The sequence below is a fragment of the Neofelis nebulosa genome, chromosome 15 (assembly GCF_028018385.1).
Source record: "Neofelis nebulosa isolate mNeoNeb1 chromosome 15, mNeoNeb1.pri, whole genome shotgun sequence".
NCBI classification, from domain to species: domain Eukaryota; kingdom Metazoa; phylum Chordata; class Mammalia; order Carnivora; family Felidae; genus Neofelis; species Neofelis nebulosa.
The window spans coordinates 8,204,557-8,225,629 of NC_080796.1; the positions used below are offsets into that span (position 1 = coordinate 8,204,557).

At 45.4% G+C, this 21,073-nt stretch overlaps 1 protein-coding gene across 1 annotated transcript in view; it reads left to right on the plus strand.

Annotated features, from left to right (window-relative positions):
• Positions 1-21,073, plus strand: part of DNAH14 (dynein axonemal heavy chain 14) — a 326,351-nt gene that overhangs the window by 291,248 nt on the left and 14,030 nt on the right. The window contains exons 78-81 of the mRNA XM_058701179.1: positions 4,130-4,327; positions 5,344-5,540; positions 10,123-10,283; positions 11,498-11,694. Coding sequence (XP_058557162.1) covers positions 4,130-4,327; positions 5,344-5,540; positions 10,123-10,283; positions 11,498-11,694 — 753 coding nt within the window. The remainder of the gene's footprint in view (positions 1-4,129; positions 4,328-5,343; positions 5,541-10,122; positions 10,284-11,497; positions 11,695-21,073) is intronic.

The window sequence follows — 21,073 nt, forward strand, 5'->3', positions numbered from 1 at the left end:
ATGTAATCAACAAATTCGATTAACAAGAGTTTTGTAGAACCCAACATCCCTCTAGTAGGCAGCACACGTTTTTCTTCATACATCCAAGGAACTCGTAGAAAGTTCAGCCAGGAGCATGGCCACGGAATAAAATCTTTAATTATTGTGTGGGCCACATTCTCTGATCGTAATCTAATAAGTAATAAAAATTCGACCCCAAAGATCTTAAGGTGGCAATTAAGAAACATGCCTGGAGATAAGTCTTTTGTCGAAGAGGATGTTCAAAGGAAAATCACAAAATATCTCAAACAGAAAGGAAATGAGATACTTCACACTGAAACTATGACAGTATAAAATATGCTCAGAAAGGAATAAACTATGGCCTTAAATATCTTCATTATTAAAGAGGAAGTGCAGGAAATTCATAGTCATCTTAAGAAATTAGAAAAAACAACAAAAGGGACAAATGAATCTAATTTTAATAGTGATAAAATAATACACAAAAAATAGTAGAACGGAAAAATAAATCCAAAAATTGGTTTTTGATAAGACAAAGTTTGAAAGTCTATATGGATCCAATGATTTCTGGGAAAATACGAATTATCAAAATTGACTCCAAAAATATGAAAGTTCTGAGTGGACCAACTGCTATAAGACACTGCAAATAAACACCGGAATGAAATGGTTTCACAGCTGAGTTCACTCTGGACCTTAAGACACGGACATTGATATTATTTAAGCTATTCCAAGCCTTAGAAAAAGATGGCAATTTCCCCAATCCATTCTATGAAACCATAATAGTAATGTGAATACCTGATAAAAATAATATATGTAAGAATACAGGCTAGTTGTACTTAGGACTTGATGTAAAAAATTCTGTATAAATTATTGATAAGCTTCAGCAATGAATCAAAAGCATAACGCACTATGACCCCCTAGGGCTGAGTCCAAGAACGCGAGAATGGCTCGATAGCTGGAAATCTATAACTCGCTTTCCATGATCACATCAGTAGATGCAGAAAAGCCTCTCATTCAGGAAGCCATCAAAACCCTAGAGGAGAAAGCAGGAAAAAACCTCTCTGACCTCAGCCGCAGCAATTTCTTACTCAACACATCTCCAAAGGCAAGGGAATTAAAAGCAAAAATGAACTATTGGGACCTCATCAAGATAGAAAGCTTCTGCACTGCAGAGGAAACAATCAACAAAACTAAGAGGCAACTGAAGGAATGGGGAAAGAGATTTGCAAATGACATATCGGATAAAGGGCTAGTATCCAAAATCTATAAAGAACTCCCCAAACTCCACACCTGAAAAACAAATAATCCAGTGAAGAAATGGGCAGAAGACATGAATAGACACTTTTCCAAAGAAGACATCCCGATGGCCAACAGACACATGAAACAATGTTCAATGTCACTCATCATCAGGGAGATACAAATCAGAACCACACCGAGATACCACCTCACGCCAGAGAGGAGACTACAGATGCTGGCGAGGATGTGGAGAAAGGGGAACCCTCTTGCACTGCTGGCGGGAATGCAAACTGGTGCAGCCGCTCTGGAAAACAGTGTGGAGGTTCCTCAAAAAATTAAAAATAGAACTACCCTACGACCCAGCAATAGCACTGCTAGGAGTCTACCCAAGGGACCCAGGAGTGCTGATGCATAGGGGCACTTGTACCCCAATGTTTATAGCGGCACTTTCAACAACAGCCAAATTATGGAAAGAGCCTAAATGTCCATCAACCGATGAACAGGTAAAGAAGTTGTGGTTTATATATACAATGGAATACTACTTGGCAATGAGAAAGAATGAAATCCTGCCATTTGCAGCAACGTGGATGGAACTGGAGGGTATTATGCTGAGTGAAATAAGTCAGGCAGAGAAAGATACCATATGTTTTCACTCATATGTGGAGCCTCAGAAACTTAAGACCATGGGGGAGGGGAAGGGTAAAAAAAAAAAAAGTTACAGAGAGGGAGGGAGGGAGGCGAACCACAAGAGACTCTTAAACACTGAGAACAGACTGAGGGTTGATGGGGGGTGGGGGAGAGGGGAAAGTGGGTGATGGGCACAGAGGAGGGCACCTGTTGGGATGAGCGCTGGGTGTTGCATGGAAGCCAATTGGACAATACATTATATTTAATACAAAAAAAAGCAATTAGAAAAAAAATCTGGGTTCGAAAGGCAGGACAGTGTCGAGTTGCTTAATTTTTCACATGACATCGATTTTTGCCTACCCACAAAAGGCAGGCAGAAGAAACTTCAAAAGCAGTATGTTCGAGTTGCGCATCAGCGGGCTGAAACTTGCATGATGAAAGGTAAATTATGGGCAAGCTTCTGTCAGTAGTTCATCCATCAGTGGCTGCGTTGTGTACCATTCAAAGACACCTGCACAGTTTGACAAAGACACTGTTGGTGCCCTGTGTAGAGCACCACATGAAACCCTACTCATTCCCTCAGTGAGAGGTTGGTGGGTGTGTTATTGTTCTCCACAGCTTTCCAAGACTTCAGTGGTCCCTCACAATACGGTCTGTTGGCTTCTAGCAACCCGGGAACTTCCGTGGCTGTCATTTGGCTGCTGTTGGCTATTTGATATATAGCTACCTGCGCCCTGACTGGTGGTACGACATGCCTTTTCATCACGTAGCGTTTGTGACCCATTCTTGGTATACAATTACAACTCAAAGAATTACTTGTTTATCTCTCTGTCTTAAGACCAATCGTTGGTTCATTTGAGTTTGGTACATTAATATTAATGTATATGTCTACATAATATCAATATAAATATAATACTAATAAATATCATAAATAAAAAAAAGAAGTCTCTCATTATGAATTCAGACACCATTCCTGATAAGAACTCAAAAATATAAAGGGATTATAAGGGACTACTTAAATATGGGAAAGACTACCAAAAAACTATAGCAAATATCATTTTAAATAGCCAACACTGAAGTTGTTTTTATTAACATCAAGAATCAAAAAAAACAAACAAAAAAAACAAAAAGAATCAAACAGGGATGCTGATTACACCATTAACATTCAGCATCGCCTCAAAAGCTCTGGTCAACGCAATAAGAAAATGACACAATTCACACTGATGATGTCAAATCATATTAATCCGTATTAAGGATGAGGGAATAAAAAGAAAAGTGCGCGTACAAGCTATATCGTCCAGTTGCAGGACAAGTGAGCTGTCAGCACAGAGCCTGACGTGGGGCTCGAACTCACGAGCTGCAAGATCATGACCTGACCCCAGGTCGGTCGCTCAACGGACTGAGCCACCCGGGCGACTCTGGACTGGCGTTTTTGGAAGGAAAGCAGGAAACAAGGATGAAGGGGAGGGAAGGAGGGGAAGAGAGCTGGAAGTTGAAGTAGAGAGGTGGGGAGGGGTGTCAGAGAGAGAAGCAAGAATGAGATCCACTCGGTGCAGGGAGTTCAGAGAACATCTGTGCAAAGGGGCCCAAGAAACCTCCCAAAGCCACCGGGGCCTCCGGGAGGGGATCTGACTGGAAGAGCAGGGGTCTCCAAAGACTCACGTCCCCTTGCTTGCCCGGCTGTGCCTTCCGAATCTGGTGCCACCAGCTTGTGGTGTCTGTTCCAAATAACAGTGACAATTTTAATTGAGTAATTCGATGTTCAACAACAAAAAAGAATGGATGAAAATGTATATCCTGATATTTTTATCCCTCTTGCTATTTCCATGTACAACTGACCCTTGAACAAGGCGGGGGTTAGGGGCACCGACCCCTGTGTGGTTAAAACTCCACGTATCACTTCTGATGCCCCAAAGCTTTATTAATAGCCTACTGTTGACTGAAAGCCTTACCCATAACGCCAACGGTCAATTAATACGTATTTTGTGTGTTATATGTATCATATACTGTATTCTTACAATAAAGGCAGCTCGAGGAAAGAAAGCATTACTAAGAAAATCACAAGGAACAGAAAATCCATTTACGGGAACGGTGAAAAATTCACATATATGGGGAGCCACACACGTCAAACCCACAGTTGTGCAAGGGTCAACGGTATTTTTAAAGAGAAAATACAGGTAGCCGTTGCCAGTTGCTGATTTTATGTGCAAACATCAAAGTGGGCTGCAAACACATTCTGAGACAGTAAAGACTAGTGGATTTTCTACAGGTTGCCATAAAGGTGCTGGAGAACTCCCTGAACGCACAGACCGGTGTTTCGTGGCAGAAACTGCACTACCTCCTTGGGGAAGTGACTTACGGCGGCCGGGTGATGGACACCTGGGACAGGCGGTGTCTAAACACCCTTCTGCACAAATTCTGTGACCCGGAAGTGCTGAAGGATGACTTCAGTTTCTCCAGTGATGAGGTGGGAACAGGCATTTACTTGCAGCACTCGATCACTGAAATGTAGTTGCGTTCTCTAAAGCCTGCATTTAAATGGATTTTCATGTTCACTTTTAATGGCTCTTATTAACTGCCAGCAGCATAAAAACAAGTCACCATTTACCATGTCAGCTGACATCTCATCTACCCATGCATCCTCTCAAGGCCAGAAAGACCAGGGTCTGACCTCTGTCCCCTCGCTTATCCAAGAAGCAGACCATTCGGTTAGCCTCCGTGCAGGGAGAGGATTGGGCTCCATGTTTCAAAGGGATGGCGTCCAAGAAGCCGTGGGCGTCTCTTTATCCAGCATGGTCCTGTTCGTCATTATCACCTCATAGGTTCTAGAAGGCCCATTTTCTCCCCAGGGGATGTGACACGAGAGTCAGCCTTACAGAGGGGAACTTAGCCACACAGCTAATCGCAGGAAGAAGGAGCTGGTGACCAGCATGAAGAGCTCTCCCACACCATCAAGTAGCTTTTCAATTAAAACAAATTTACTATGCATTTCATACCTGGGATTTCGTATCTTTTGACCACCTTCACCCATTTTGCTCCCCCCCCCCCCCGCCAAGTGTTCAGACGGAGTCTTAACATCGTTGTCACATTCCTTCTATAGCTTCACCGAAGAAAGGCGGTTTGTTAAGGCTGGATTGTGTCCGTTATCTGTGGGTATGGGTCACTGAGGCAACAGGTAGTCACAACCAAAGTGGTTTCCCTTCTTCTGTCTCTTTTTCCCACAAGAAAGTTACTGTGCGTATCCCAGAGCCACACTTTACAAACACAGTCGTCCCAGAGGTAGCTTTTGACGGGAGTGTCTGGAATATGCCAGCCAGAAGTAAGGGGAGCCTTCTGTGTAAATGTTATGGGAATTTTATACAATTTATCTATGGTATTTATATATTTATATATGGTATACATTTTATGGGAAGAAGTATCTACACGCATTACAGAAAGTAGGTATCGCTCTGGACAAAAACTAACAAGTGGTTAAATGTTCAGATACATCAGCCAGTGCCGAAATCCGCAAGCTTGAGGGATTACATACACATCGTCCAGTCCTTACCTGACGACGACACGCCTGAGCTCTTGGGACTGCACCCGGAGGCCATAAGGGGTGGCAGAGAGATCCAGGGCCGGCACCTTGTGGACAGTCTCATTACCATGCAACCCGGGACCAGCGCCGATCTCGTGGTCCGGTAAGAACTCACTAGCAACAGTCGTTAGTCGGAAATTATCAAATATTCATCTTAAATAATTAAGTGTTAAGTGAATATTTAGGAATTTGAAGAGCTACAGTGCGGAACTTGTAGACAAATAAGTCTAAGATATAGTGGGGGTGCCCAGGCGGCTCAGTTCTTGGTTTTGGCTCAAGTCATGATCTCGCGTTTCGTGAGATCGAGCCCCGCGTGGGGCTCTGTGGTGACAGCGTGGAGCCTGCCTGGGATTCTCTCTCTTCTCTCTGTCTCTCTCTCTGCCCCTCCCCCACTCATGCATGCGCAGGCTCTCTCTCTCTCCCTCTCTCAAAGTAAACTTTAAAATAAGTGCAAAATACAAAACAATCTGAACAGAAACTAAAGTGTAAGAGGACAGTATGATGAAGAGGGCCAACGATACGACAGTCACAGGGCCTCAACACCCTTACTCTGCTTATCCATAAACATAGAATGCCTGTCTCCCTGTCAAAGCCACTGTGAGCTTTAAAAGCTGTAACAGGGGCGCCTGGGTGGCGCAGTCGGTTAAGCGTCCGACTTCAGCCAGGTCACGATCTCGCGGTCCGTGAGTTCGAGCCCCGCGTCAGGCTCTGGGCTGATGGCTCGGAGCCTGGAGCCTGTTTCTGATTCTGTGTCTCCCTCTCTCTCTGCCCCTCCCCCGTTCATGCTCTGTCTCTCTCTGTCCCAAAAATAAATAAAAAACGTTGAAAAAAAAAAAAATTAAAAATAAATAAATAAATAAATAAAAGCTGTAACAGATGGGGGCGCCTGGGTGGCTCAGTCGGTTAAGTGCCCCACTTCGCCTCAGGTCATGATCTCACGGCTCATGAGTTCAAGCCCCGCGTCAGGCTCTGCACTTCAGATTCTGTGTCTCCCTCTCTTTCTGCCCCTCCCCTGCTCATGCTCTGTGTCTCTCTCTCTCTCTCTCAAAAATAAACAAACATTAAAAAGCTATAACAGATGTAACCCAAATTCTCAAGCCTCCACAGCCTGTAACTAGAAGACAAGGTCACGTTTGTCAAGGCCACAGCTACGTGGTGTGAGCTCAGTGGCCTCACTGCCTCCCCAGCAAAGTGTGTTCCTGCGGTTCCCAGACGTCCTCTTGGGTGCTCGTTCACACCCACTGAGGACGCAGGTGGCCCACGCAGGCCTCGCCTCCCTCTTCCCTCGCTGAGTTCAAATCCCAGTTCCACCACCTGACTTTGCAGACTTGGGGACGTCACTGAAGTCTTCAAGTTCATCTCATTCGCATCTGAGATAATAACCATGCCTACCTGTGGGGCTGTTCTCAGAATATGAGTTCCTCAGGTTAAGGGCAGCTTACAAATTTAATTTTTCAATGTGTAAGTCTAACAGATTTTAACAATAATTTTTAAAAGGTCTTTGAATAGCGTTTGGTTACCTACTGACGCAAATGCTTTCAAGTATAATAATATTCATTACAGAGTTAATGTACTTCAGCTACCTCACCGCCAAACCTTCTTCAAATCTTGCAACAATTCTTATAAATCTAATAATTAAACAAATACGTGGGATCTTAAATTCTCTTATGTCTTCAAATATATCAACTTAGCTGAATTTCAACTCAAAATCATAAATTGAAACAAACTTCCCCACTTCCTGTTGTAAGTCAGAGTCCCAAAGCTGACCTTCAGGTGTTAGGAGCCCCAAATCTCTTAAATATCATAAATACTGAAAATACCAACAGGTACAGATTCCTCACCACCAAAGTACCGTCACTGTGGTTTTGATTCTGTTAATCCTGTCTACAGCAACTTCTCGGTCTTCCCCGGGACCAGTGCCGCCACTGTGCGTGACATGGGAGTTTGCCTTCTTGGTGTGCTTCGGGTTGGGGGGAAAACAAGTAAATAAACTGAAACCGAAATTTAAACCACTTGTTGGGAACACGCATCGGATGCCTTGAACCCAGATTATACTTGTCATAAGGTCATCGCAACTCCAACCCCCGGTGATGGTGACGTTGCCCACGTCCCCGGGATCCGAGTCTACATTCCCCTAGGCTGTTAGTCTGTGGGCTCACAGATCGGGTTTAGGGCCCTTGTGCTCTGCAGGAGCGCCGGCGGACCTGACCACCTGAGTCCTCAGTCTTGTCCTTGCCGCTGGTGCACGGGTGGCCCCGCTCTAGGTAATCCCCCTGTGACGTCACCACAAGGCGTCTCGGGCTTTGTGGGGGATGGGCGTGTGCGGCCAGGGCCTTCTGCGCACAGGCGCCCCCAATGGTAAGTTCCCCCGAGTAAAACTGTAAGTGGTCCTCTTAGTCTGGAGGACACGTCTCCCTCCTCCACCTCCTAACAGGATCCTAAGATACACGTGTCTTTTTTATATTCTTTTTCCACTTAGTTCTAAAACCTCTGAACCTATCGGAACTCTGTACGCTTTGGTCTTCTCGTCTCTTTGTTGTTGTTTAGTTGTTGTTTTTCTTGAGAGAGACAGAAACCGAATGAGAAGGGGAGGAGCAGAGAGAGAGAGAGAGAGAGAGAGAGAGAGAGAAACTCCCAAGCAGGCTCCGTGCTGTCAGCACAGAGCCCAACGCAAGGCTCAAACCCATAAAACTGTGAGACCATGATCCGAGCTGAAACCGAGAGCCGGACACTCAGGCGACCGTGCCACCCAGGCACCCCTTCCTGTCTCTGGACCACGAAACTCATATTAAAATGGTATCTGATTGGATCCTCACTGTGGCTTTGGCTGACCATCTGGTGCTCTCTTCCAAGGTCATTGCACTGACACAAAACAGGTGTAACCGAGCCCTCCCCCCACCGACGGAGTGAACGCGTCCTACCTTCTACGTGCAGGAAAGCTGCACACACAGCGAAAGAGGAGTGGCTACTTGGAAGTCTTCCCATGTGCCCCCAGAATATCAGGTTCAATTCCCTGCGCGTCCTGCGCTCGTAAATACTGACGGCTGTGCCTCCCGCCTTCAACAAATTCGCCAGGAAGAGATGGGTTATGGGGCTGCTGTTCACAAGCACGTTGAGTGTGTTTATCCGTGCCCCTCGGGCATTCTGGGAGGCTGGGATGGCTGCCATTATGCTGCCTGTGCTCAAAACATACTAGAAACTTCTCTGCATGACTAGATCTAAAAGATCCGTCCCATTTGACTTAACGCCCTCAGGGGTAGCAAAGAGTTGCCCTTTGAAGGTGTGTGTTTTTTGAAGTCTTTTGAATCATCAGAAGCCACCTTGGACGAATGCCACTGAGTAACCTTGCTTTAAAGTCACCGCCTAAGTGTGAAAACAAAATGGGAAAACCTCCTACTTGGCGTGAGGGGTGAGCGGACACAGAAGCAGTGCACTGAGCGTGGTCGTGGCTTCCAGGCTGTCGCTTACCGTGCAGGACGACACCCTGGCTGTGTGAGACCTGGGTGACGGCTGAAACCAGCCCCTGCCAGCAGTTAGAGTAACAGCACGAGCTCAGGGGAGCTTTAGTGTTTAGAGCTCGTCCAGCTTTCGCGCTCTGCCCCGCCTGGCCCAGGCCTGTGCCCCCACGGGCCGCCCAGCGTCCCCGAGGAATCTGACACGCGGTTGGTGACGAGCACAGCTGTCGGGGTGCCACCTGAGTCTTCATTTCGGTTTTGACACTTCACGCAGATGCGTTCCGACGATGAATTGTCGACAAAGAAATCTTAAGAACCCTTTAAAAATACATATTTTCTTGTAAACGTCCAAAGTGCAGGGGGCGCCTGGGTGGCTCAGTCGGTTGAGCGTCCGACTTCGGCTCAGGTCATGATCTCGCGGTCCGTGAGTTCGAGCCCCGCGTCGGGCTCTGTGCTGACAGCTCACAGCCTGGAGCCTGCTTGGGATTCTGTGTCTCCCTCTCTCTCTGACCCTCCCCCGTTCATGCTCTGTCTCTCTCCGTTTCAAAAATAAATAAAGGTTAAAAAAAATTTTTTTTTAAATATATATTTTCTTGTAAACGTCTAAAGTGCAGGGGGCACCTGGGTGGCTCAGTCAGTTAAGTGTCTTTTTTTTTTTAATGTTTATTTTTGAGAGAGAGAGAGAGAGAGACAGAGCGTGAGCAGGGGAGGGGCAGAGAGAGAGGGAGACACAGAATCCGAAGCAGGCTCCAGGCTCCGAGCTGTTGGCACAGAGCCTGATGCGGGGCTCAAACCCACAGACTATGAGATCATGACCTGAGCTGAAGCTGGACGCTTAACCAACTGAGCCACCCTGGGACCCCTTAAGTGTCTGACTCTTGATCTCAGGGTCGTGGGTTCAAGTCCCGCATTGGGCTCCACACTCCTTGTGGAGCCTACTAGAATTAAAAAAAAAAAAAAGGTTAAATTATAAATAAAATAAAAATTTCTCGGGAAGCAGGGCAAGGGGCCAGTTTTATCCCGACCGTTGATTTCAGCTCGGGTCGTGATCTCACGGTTGATGAGGTCGAGCCCCGCGCCGGCTCCATGGCCGGCCGCTTCCTCATCTGTAAAATGCACGGACTCCGTCGTGTGCCTAGTCGAGTGCGGCTGTGAAGCGGCTTGGCCCCGGGCCTGAACAGCGGGCTGTCCTGGGTCACACAGATCCGCATCTCTCCGTGTCCTTTGTAGTCCCGAGCAAAGTAACGACGAACTGCTGATGGAAATCCTGTCTGACCTGCTACAGCGGCTGCCGAGGTCTGTGGAGAAGGAAGAATGTGCTGGAACACCCAGCACCTTGAAGTGCATCATGTCCAGCCCCCTCTGGGAGTCTCTCTGTAAGAGCATCCAAGGTAGGCACAGGACGTGCGTCCTCGGGGAAGGACTCTGGCCCCAAGGGGAAGGGGTGGGGGTCCCCCAAGACCCCACAGAAGCAGCCAGGCCGAGTGAGGTAGGCAGTGCGGTCTCTACGCTCCCCCTTCCCACTCTCCAAGCTGAGAGACCACCCCACCCCCCAAGCTTGGGGCAGAGAAGGAAAAGGTGCTGTAGCTTTGTCTTCCTTTCTGGTTTTGTCGGGGCAGGGGGGTGGGTGGCTGGGAGACTAAAAGTGAAGAAATATGCTTGTAGCAAAGCAGGAAGGAGCTGCCCTGCCTGAAGCTATAGAGCAGCTGGGAGGGGGGTGGTCCCTGCCCCGCCCGGCCTGCCTGCGGAGCACAAGGAACGTGGACCCTCTGACCGGCGGCCCCCGCTCTGAGGGCTCCGGAAAGGGGGCAGGCCCAGGGGTGACAGGGCACCCAGCCCCGGGGGCCAGCGTCCGGGCCGTGGCAAATGACCCAGTTAACTTCTCAACACCCGTATCTTAACCATTTATTTTTGAAAAATTTTTAAATATTTATTTATTTGGGGGACAGCACAAGTAGGGGAGGGACAGAGAGATGGGGACAGAGGCTCTGAAGCGGGCTCTGAGCTGACGGCACAGAGCCAGATGCCAGGCTTGACCCCCCCAAACCGCGAGATCATGACCTGAGCCAGTCAGACGCTCAACCAGCTGGGCCACCCAGGCGCCCCTATACCTTACCCCTTTAAAGAAAGTTCGTCGGGAACCCAATGCTGAGCGGTGGTCTGTGACATCGGTGCTGTTGTGGAGTCGGAACCACGGTCAGCACCCTAGGGCTGTGGCCAGGTCCAGCCACCGTTCATTCCTGTGCAGCCTGAAAGCTAAAAGGGGTCTCACATTCTTTACTGGTTGGAAAAAACCAAAAGAATATTTTAGGACCCATAAATGTATGAAATACGAACGCGAGGGCTGCTGCACAAATAAAACTTTATTGGCAAACGGCCAAGCTTATCGGTTTTGTGCGTCCGCGCCTGCGTTCGCACCACGGAAGCAGAGCCCAGCGGTCGTGACGCAGACGGGGTGGCCACAGAGCCTGAAGTAATTCCTGATTTTCTGCAGAAAATGTGTTGCGATCCCTGGTCTTGACACATGAAGTTCCTTCCATTTCCAAAGCCTGTGCTTCTCCTTTTATCTGAAAAATAAGCTAATGTTCCGTCTTTCTCGATCCAGGCTATGATCCCCTCATCCACTGTGTCCTGCTAACCTTTCTGAGCCAAGAAATCGAACGATTTGATAAGTTCTTAATTGTTGTGCATGAATCTCTGAAAGGCCTTCAACTTGCAATAAAAGGAAAAACCATCCTCACCCAAGAACTGGAGGAAACGTATGAGTCTTTTCTCAATAGAAGAGTGCCTACGCTGTGGCAGGTGAGAGCCGTCACGCTACCCCGTTGGCTGCTGAGCCGTAAGCGTGGGGTGCGCGCAGGGGGTGGGGGGCGTTCACCGTGGCACCTGATGAAGTATTAAGTATTACTGAAAGATGCTGACGTACTTTGGGTGTGAGCGTGTATTAATAAAACCTCTTAGAGGGCAATCTGGCAATTGCACTCAGATACATTTAAGATGTGTTGTTCATTTTAAGTTTCAGAAAATGATGTCATTTTTAGAGATTATAAAAACCTATATACTAATGTGTGCGTACATGTGCTTATAAAAACGCATCTATGCTTTAGATTCAAGAACCCCCAACCGAAAGTCTTGGAAGAAGATGCACAAACAACTCTTCCCACTGGTGGCCTTAAATGAGAGAGACTGGAGGGTCTTGTGGGTGGGAAAGAGGCTTTAACTTTACATTTTACGTATCCTTGTATCTTACTGTACTGTTTTGATTTTTTTTTTTTTTATCACATTCATGTCTTTTTAAGTTTTTATTCCGGTATAACTGACCTACAGGGTTAGATTAGCTTCAGGTGTACAGGACAGTGATTGAACACGCGTATTCACTACTCTGTGCTCATCATGACAAGGGTGCCCCTTAATTTATCCCCGTCACCTATTTCACCCATCCCCCTCCCCCCCCCCCCCCGCCACCTCTCCTCTGGTGACCAGCAGTGTGTTCTCTGTAAGTTAAGAGTCTGTTTTTTGATGTGTCTCTCTTTTTGCTTTGTTTCTTAAATTCCACATTTGAGTGAAACCATATGGTATTTGCCTTTCTCCGCCTGTTCTTTCGCTTAGCATGATACCCTCTAGACCCATCCATGATGTAGCAAATGGCAGGATTTCATTCTCTGCTATGGAGGACTGCTATGCCGTCGCGTACGTATGCCTCTTTGTCCGTCCACTCGTCTGTCGATGGACTTGGGTTGTCTCCACCCTCGGCTACTGTAAATAGTGCTGCAGTAAACATCAGGGTGCACGTATCTTTTCGAGTTAGTGTTTTTGGTTTCTTTGGGTAAATACCCAGTAGTGGAATTACTGATCATATGGTGATTCTACTTTTAATGCTTTGAGGAGACTTCATACTGTTTTCCAAGTGGCTGCACCAGTGTGCATTCCCACCAACAATGCGAGAGTGTTCCCCTTTCTCCACATGTTGGTCGATATTTGTTGTTTCTTGTGTGTTGATTTGAGCCATTCTGACAGGTGTGAGGTGGTATCTCATCGTGGTTTTGATTTGCGTTTTCCTGATGACGGTGACGTTGAGCATCTCTTCACGTGTCTGTTGGCCATCTGGATGTCTTCTTTGGGAAAATGTCCGTTCGTGTTTTCTGCCCATTTTTAAATTGGGTTATTTTTTGGTGTTGAGTTGTATAAGTTCTTTATATATTTTGGGTACTAACCTTTTATCAGATCTGTCATTTGCAAGTATCTTCTCACATTCAGTAGTTGTCTTTTAGTCTCGTTGATTGTTTCCTTTGCTGTACAGAAGCTTTTTATTTTGATTCAGTCCCAATAGTTTATTTTTCTTTTGTTTCCCTTTTCCCAGGAGACGTGTCTAGAAAAACATTGCTACAGCCAATGTCAGAGGCATTACTGTCTGTGCCGTCTTCGAGGATTTTATGGTTTCAGGTCTCACATTTGGGTCTTTGATCTATTTTGACTGTCATTTTTGTGCATGGTAAGAAAGTGGTTCAGTTTTATTCTTTTGCTTGTAACTGTCCAATTTTCCCAGCACCATTTGTTGAAGAGACTGTCCCATTGCATATTCTTTGTCTTTTGTTGAACATTAATTGGCCATATAATTGTGGTTTCACTTCTGGGCTCTCTGTTCTGTTCGGTTGATCTGTGTCTGTTTGTCTGTAATACCATCCTGTTTTGATTACTGCAACTTTGTTGTAGGTCTTGAAAGCTGGGATTGTGACACCTACACTTTTAGTCTTCTTTTTCAAGATTTCTTTGGCTATTTGGAGTCTTTTGTGGTTCCATACAAATTTTAGGATCGTTTGTTCTAGTTGTGTGAAAAATGCTATTGGTATTTTCATAGGGATTGCATTAAATATGTAGATTGCTTTGGGTAGTATGGATTGCTTTGGGCAGTGTTGTTAAATATTTTAACAATATTTATTCTCCCAATCCATGAGCATAGAATATCTTTCCATTTGTTTGTGTCATCTTTAATTTCTTTCATCAGTGTTTTATAGTTTCCAGAATATAGGTCTTTCTGTCCTAAACTCTTTAGTCAAGTTTATTCCTAGGTATTTTATTATTTTTGGTGCAATTGTAAATGAGACTGTTTTCTTAATTTCTCTTTCTGTTGCTTTATTATTGGTGTATAAAAATGCACTGGATTTCTGTATGTTGATTTTGTATCCTACAACTTTACTGAATTCATGTATTAGTTGTAGAATTTTTTTGGTGGAATCTTTCGGGTTTTCTATCTACAGTGTCATGTCACCTATAAGTAGTAAATTTTTACTTCTTCTTCACCAATTTACATGCCTTTCATTCTTGTCTGATTGCTGTGGACTTTCAATACTATGTTGAATACAAGTGCTGAGAGTGGACATCCTTGTCTTGTTCTTAAACTCAGGAGAAAAGTTCTGTTTTCCCCATTAAAGAAGCGATGTTTGCTGTGGGTTTTTCACATATGGCCTTTATTATGTTGAGATACCTTCCCTCTAAACCTACTTTGTTGAGTGTTTTTATCATGAATGGATGTTGTACTTTGTCAAATGCTGTTTCTGCATCTATTGAAAGGATCATATGGTTTTTATCCTTTCTCTTATTGATGTGATGTATCATGTAGATTGATTTGTAAATATTAAGTCACCCTTCCATCCCAGAGATAAACCCCACTTGATCATGGTGGATAATTTTTTTACTGTATTGTTGAATTCGGTTTGCTAGTGCTTTGGTCAGGATTTTACATCTGTGTTCATCATGGATATTGGCCCGAGTTCTTTTTTTTTTGTAGTGTCTTTTTCTGGTTTTCTGTATCAGGGTAATGCTGGCCCCATAGAATGAATTTGGAAGCTTTCCTTCCTCTTCTATTTTTGGAATAGTTTGAGAAGAACAGGTATTAACTCTTCTTTAAATGTTTGGTAGAATTAGGGGCGCCTGGGTGGCTCAGTAGGTTAAGCGTCCAACTTCAGCTTAGGTCACGATCTTGTAGTTCGTGACTTTGAGCTCCACATCAGGCTCTGTGGTGACAGCTCAGAGCCTGGGGCCTGCTTTGGATTCTGTGTCTCCCTTTCTCTCTATCCCTCCCCCACTCATGCTTTGTCTCTCAAAAATAAGTAAACATTTTTAAAACATTAAATGGCACGCCTGGGTGGCTAAGTTAAGTGACTGACTTCGGCTCAGGTCAGGATCGCATGGTTGTGAGTTCGAGCCCCATGTCGGGCTCTGTGCTGACAGCTCGGAGCCTAGAGTCTGCCCCAGGTTCTGTGTCTCCCTCTCTCTCTGCCCCTCCCCTGCTCATGCTTACTTGCTCACACGCTCTCTTTCTCTCTCTCTCTCCCTCTCTCTCAAAAATGAATAAACATTAAAAAAAATAAAAATAAATGTTTGGTAGAATTTACCTATGAAGCTGTCTGGTCCTGGACTTTTGTTTGTTGGAAGTTTTTTGATTACTGATTCAATTTAATTGCTAGTAATTGATCTGTTCAAATTTTCTATTTCTTTCTGATTCAGTTTTTGGAGTGTATATGTTTCTAGGAATGTATCCAGTTCTTCTAGGTTGCCCAACTTGTTGGCACACCATTTTACATACTGTTCTCCTATAATCTTCTTGTTTTTCTGTGGTGTCAGTTATTTTTTTCCTCCTTCATTTCTGATTTGTCATTTGAGTCTCTGTTTCTTTTTTTCTTTTTTTTCTTTTTGAGGAGCCTGGGCTATGCTCATCAATATTGTTGATCTTTTCAAAACTCCAGCTCTTGGTTTCATTGACCTGTTCCATGTTTTAAATTTCTGTTTCATTTATTTCTACTCGAATTTCCTTCCTTTCCTTTCCTTTTTGGTTTTATTTGTTCTTTTTCTAGCTCCGTTAGGTGTAAGGTTACGTTGTTTGAGATTTTTCTTGCTTCTTGGGGTAGCCCTGTGTTGCTATAAACTTCCCTCTTAAAATAGCTTCTGCTGCATCCCAAAGATTTGGGACCATTATATTTTCATTTTCATTTTCTCCATGTGTTTTTTATTTTATTTCCTCTTTGATTTCTTGATCAAATTGATCCATTTATTGTTTAGTAGCGTGTATTTAACCTCCATGTATTTGTGTTCTTTCCAGATTTTTGTCTTGTTGATTTTTAGTTTCATAGAGTTGTGGTCAGAAAAGATGCATGCTATGACTTCAGTCTTTGGAATTTGTTGAGACTTGTTTTGTGGCTGGGTATGTGATCTGTTCTGGAGAATGTTCCATGTGTACTTGAAAACAATGTGCATTCTGCTGATTTTGGATGGAATGTCTGAATATACCTGTTAGATCAGCTGCTCCAGTGTGTCATTCAAAGCCACTGTTTCCTTGTTGATTTTCTGTTTACATGATCTGTCCATTGATGTAAGCAGGGTGCTAAAGTCCCCACTATTTTTGTATCCTTATCAATTGCATCCTTCATGTTATTAGCTGCTTTATGTATTGGGGTGTTCTATGTTGGGTGCATAAATATTTACAATTGTTATATCTTCTTGTAGGATTGTCCCCTTTATTATTATATAGTGTCCTTCTTTGTCTCTTATTACAGACTTTGTTTTAAAGTCTATTTCATTCAATAAGAATTGTTACCCTGGCTTCCTTTTCACTTCCATTTACATGATAAATGCTTTTCCATCCCTTCACTTTCAATCTGCAGGTGTCTTTGGGAATGAAAGGAGTCTCTTGTAGGCAGCATATAGACGGGTCTTGCTTTTTTATCCATTACATCACCCTATGTCTTTTGATTGGAGCAAAATGGATTGCGTCCATTTACATTCAAAGTATTTACTGATATGTATCTACTTACTGCCATTTTGTCACTCTTTTTATGGTCGTAGTTCTTCTCTGTTCCTTTCTTTTGAGAAGTCCGCTGCTTTCTTTAGTGATATATTTGGATTCCTTTCTCTTTATTTTTTGCATATCTGTTACCAGTTTTTGATTTGTGGTTAACATTCGGTTTGCATATAATGTCTTATGTGTATAGGAGTCTATATTAAGTTGATGGTTGCTTAAATTTGAACCCATTGTAAAGGCACTAAATTTTTACTCTTCCCCATGGTGTAGGTATCTGGTATCATACTTTACATACGTTAATTTTGTGAATCCCTTGACAGATTTTTATATATATACTTATTCTTATTGCTTTTGTGATTCCTGCTTTTCTTATTCCTGCTTATGGTCTTTCCTCGCCTCTCAGAGTCCCCTTTATCGTTTCTTGTGGGTCTGGTTTAGTGGTCATGGACTCCTTTAAACTTTGGGAAGCTCTTATCCATCCTTCTATTCTGAATGATAACCTTGCTGGATAGAGTATTCTTGGCTGCAGGCTTTTCCTTTCAGCACTTTGATTATATCATGCCCCTCCCTTCTGGCCTGCAAAGTTTCTGCTGAGAATGCAGCTGATTGCCTTATGGGATTTCCCTTGTATGCAACTGCTTTCTTTTCTCTTGCTGCTTTTAAAACTCTCTCTTGATCCATGCTTCTTGCCATTTAAATTCCTCTGTGCCTTGGTGTGGACCTCCTTTGGTTTTGTTAGGGGCTCTCTGTGCCTCCTGAATCTGGACTTCTGTTTCCTTCCCCAGATTCAGGAAGGTTTCAGCTGTCATTTGTTCAAATAAATTTTCTGTCCTCTTTTCTCTCTTCTCCTTCTAGGACCCCAATAATGCAAATGTTATTAGGCTTGATGGTGTCACTGAGTTCCCCTAACTTGTTCTCATTTTTTTCTTTTTCTCAACTACTCAGCTTGATTTCTCTCCATTACTCTGTCCTCCAGGTCACTGATCTGTTCTTCTGCTTCCTCTACTCTACTATTTATTCCATCTCGTGTATTTTTAATATCAGTTATTGTGTTCTTTGTCACTGATTGGTTCTTTTTTATGTTTTCTGTCTCTGTGTTGAGGGTCTCACTGAGGTCCCCCACTCTTTCTCAAGTCCAGTGAGTATATTTATGACCATTACTTTAAATTCTCTACCAGGCATATTACTGCATTACTCATTTCATTTCATTACTCCATCTCCGTTTCATTTAGTTCTCTTGCTGTGATTTTTGTCCTGTTCATTCACTTGGGACATATTCCTTTGTCTCTTCATGTTGTCTAACTCTCTGTGTCTGTTTGTGTCAGCAAAGTCGGCTGCGTCTCCCGCACTTAAAAGCAGTGGCCTTAGGAAGACGAGGTCCTGTGGTGCCCCGCAGTGCAGTGTCCCCTGTTCACGGGAAAATGGCGCTTCAGGGGTGTCCCCGTGTGTGTTGCTGCAGGGGTGTCCTACTGCGGCAGCTGAACCGTGTTCGCCTTCCGTGCAGTGGCTCTGCCTGTTGTGGGCAGGGTCCGGTCCCTGTGCGGTTAGTGGGTCGGTCTGGGGCGCGGCGGATCAGAGCAGGAGTTTGCTAGAGATGCGGTAGCTCCAAACTGCAGGGCACTTCCCCTGTGTGGTCCGGAGAAACTTGCATTGGTGGGCGGGGCCGCAGTCAGACCCGATGTCCGCCCCCAGCCCACCGCTGGGGCCACACAGTCAGACTGGCGTGTACCTTATCTTCCCCTCTCCCCGGGGCAGGACTCACTGTGGGTGGTGTGGCCCCCGTTGGGGCTGCTCGCACACTGCCAGGCTCGTGGCGCCGCTCTGGATGGAGTCCTGCCACGGGCACGTCGGAGGCTGATCCGCAGGAGAACAGGGGATGTGGGGTGCACAGTCTGTCGTGGGAGGGGCCTGTACGGAGGACTGGCTGGAGGGGCGAGTGAAGAAGAGTGCAGGGGCAGGGCACACTGTTAGCATCCTAGGTGGGAGTGTTGGAGCTGCGCCCGGTTCCCACAGGTGTATCTAGGCTGGGGGAGGGAGATGGTGCTTGCCACCTCCTCTGTTGTGTAGAAGTGTCCAGAGGACCTCTGTCACCCCAGGACAGGCTCTGTGAATAGCATACAAATCCCTCTCTCTTGGCCTAGGGCTGGCGGGGGGGGGGGGGGGGGGGGGAAGGTCAAACAGCCCCTTCTGCGCTGAATCTCCACAGGCTATTTGTTGTTCTGTCTCTTTAAGGGCGGGGACTCAGTTTCCTCTCGCCTTCCTGCCTCTCCCAGGGCTGAGCTGCTGATTTTTAAAGCTCCAGGGGTTAAGCCCCACTGGTTGTAAGAACTCACAAAGCCACAGTTCTGGGGATTTGTCTTCCCTGGGGCGGGGGCGGGGGGGTGGGGGGGTGGCTGAGATCGTGCCTGGTGTGTCCACTCCTCTCTCCCTCTGCACCCAACGCCTCCCACCAAAGGTCTGTTCGGACTGTGTCTCCTTTCTGGCCCTTCTTGATGTGGCCTCTTCTCTACTGAGCCATGGCAAGTACATCCTGCCAGTCTTCGCGTGATTTTCTGAGTTATTTACACTGATGTGAGGGTTAACTTGGTTGTATCTGTGGGACGAGGGGAGTGTAGGGTCCTCCTATTCCTCCATCTTCCGCCCCGGAAGTCTCACGTCTTTTAATTAGTATAAAATTTCAAATATTTCCAAAGAAACTATAAGCTACTTTTTCCAGTAAAGCGAGCTTGGTTATTTGTACCAGTTTCTAAATGAAAGCAACCAAAAACCGTGGGTTAAAAATAAGTAGGGAGCAGGCAGTAAAATAAGAAAGCCTGTCGCTGAGCCGTGGTAAACTCTAAGTCCTCCCCTGAAAGAGTCTGCAGCCCAAGTCCAGTGTGAAGGGCACGTGGAAACGCAACCAGAATGCCTCTCGGGGAGAAGAGACCTTCCATCTAAGGCCCAGGGCGTCGCACACGTGTTTTGCAAGGAACAGTCAAAAATAGCTAAACACACATAAACACAAGGACCGTGAGTGAGAACCATAGCGAAAATATAGCACAGGTGACCTGGGCGGCTCGGTCAGGTAGGCGTCCAGCTTCAGCTCAGGTCACGATCTCACGGTTCGTGGGTTCGAGCCCCACGTCGGTCTGTGTGCCGACAGCTGGGAGCCTGGAGCCTGCTTCGGATTCCGTGTCTCCCTCTGTCTCTGTCTCTGTCTGTCTCTCCCTCAGTAATTTTTTAAAAAATAATAAATAAATAATAAAACAGTACAGACTGACCCTAACACTTCAGACATTTCAATTACCAGATATAGATTACAACAAAATACTTCCGTGTTTAAAGGAACAGAGATTTAAACAAGCTACATATTTTAAGAGAACAAGAAACTACTGAAAATGGCAGAGCAGATTGGAAGAAGAATCCAGAAATGAAAATCATTCGTTAAACAGAATGTAATAGTGTTCGCAGGCTTGGCAGGAGATTGAACGGAACCAGACAAGAGAATCAGTAAGCCAGAGAATGGAACAGAAGAGAATGCGGCCCAAGGAGACTGAGGATGGAAATAGGCAAGAGCCATTAGGATTCGTAGGGCAAAGTGAGAAGTCGGACACAAGTTTAACTGAAGTTCAGGGAGAGGAGAGCAGACAGAGCAGAGGCAGTAACTGACAGGATAAAGGCTGAGAATTTTCCAGAATTAACAGATGGGACAAATTCAATCCCAAGCAAGATAAAGTCTTTAAAACAACAACAACAACAACAACAACAACAACTTGCGCATATATACATGTTCATGGAACTGCAGAAAATCAAAGGAAAATCTTTTTTAACATCTTTATTTTTGAGAGAGAGAGAGCGTGAGCAGGGGAGGGGCAGAGAGAGAGGGAGACCCAGAATCAGAAACAGGCTCCGGGCTCCGAGCCGTCAGCCCAGAGCCCAACGCGGGGCTCGAACTCACGAGCCGCGAGATCGTGACCTGAGCCGAAGCCGGACGCTCCACCGACTGAGCCCATCAGGTCCCCCAGAAAATCAAAGGAAAACTGTAAAGCAGCTAGAGGAAAAGTAACATTCCAGGGCGTGAGCATGGCATCTTCAATATGTGGGAAGAAGTGAAATGTTACAGTAAAGCTGTGTAGTCGAAACTCTTGTTTCTAAATTGAGGATGAAATAAAACAGGCCAAAAAGACAGGAAAACAGAATTCATCACTAGCAAACGCTAATAATGGGAGCTAACTGACATACTGCAGGCAGAGGGGAAAGGGAAACAACTGAAAGGTCTGAGACGGGAGAGGAGGAAAGCAAGTGGTAAATCGATCCCGACAAAAGTCAGGCAGCGTACTAGCATCCGGCTTTTGGAGCAGGATGGGACGTTGACCAGCTGAGGCGGAGGGACGAAGAATAACG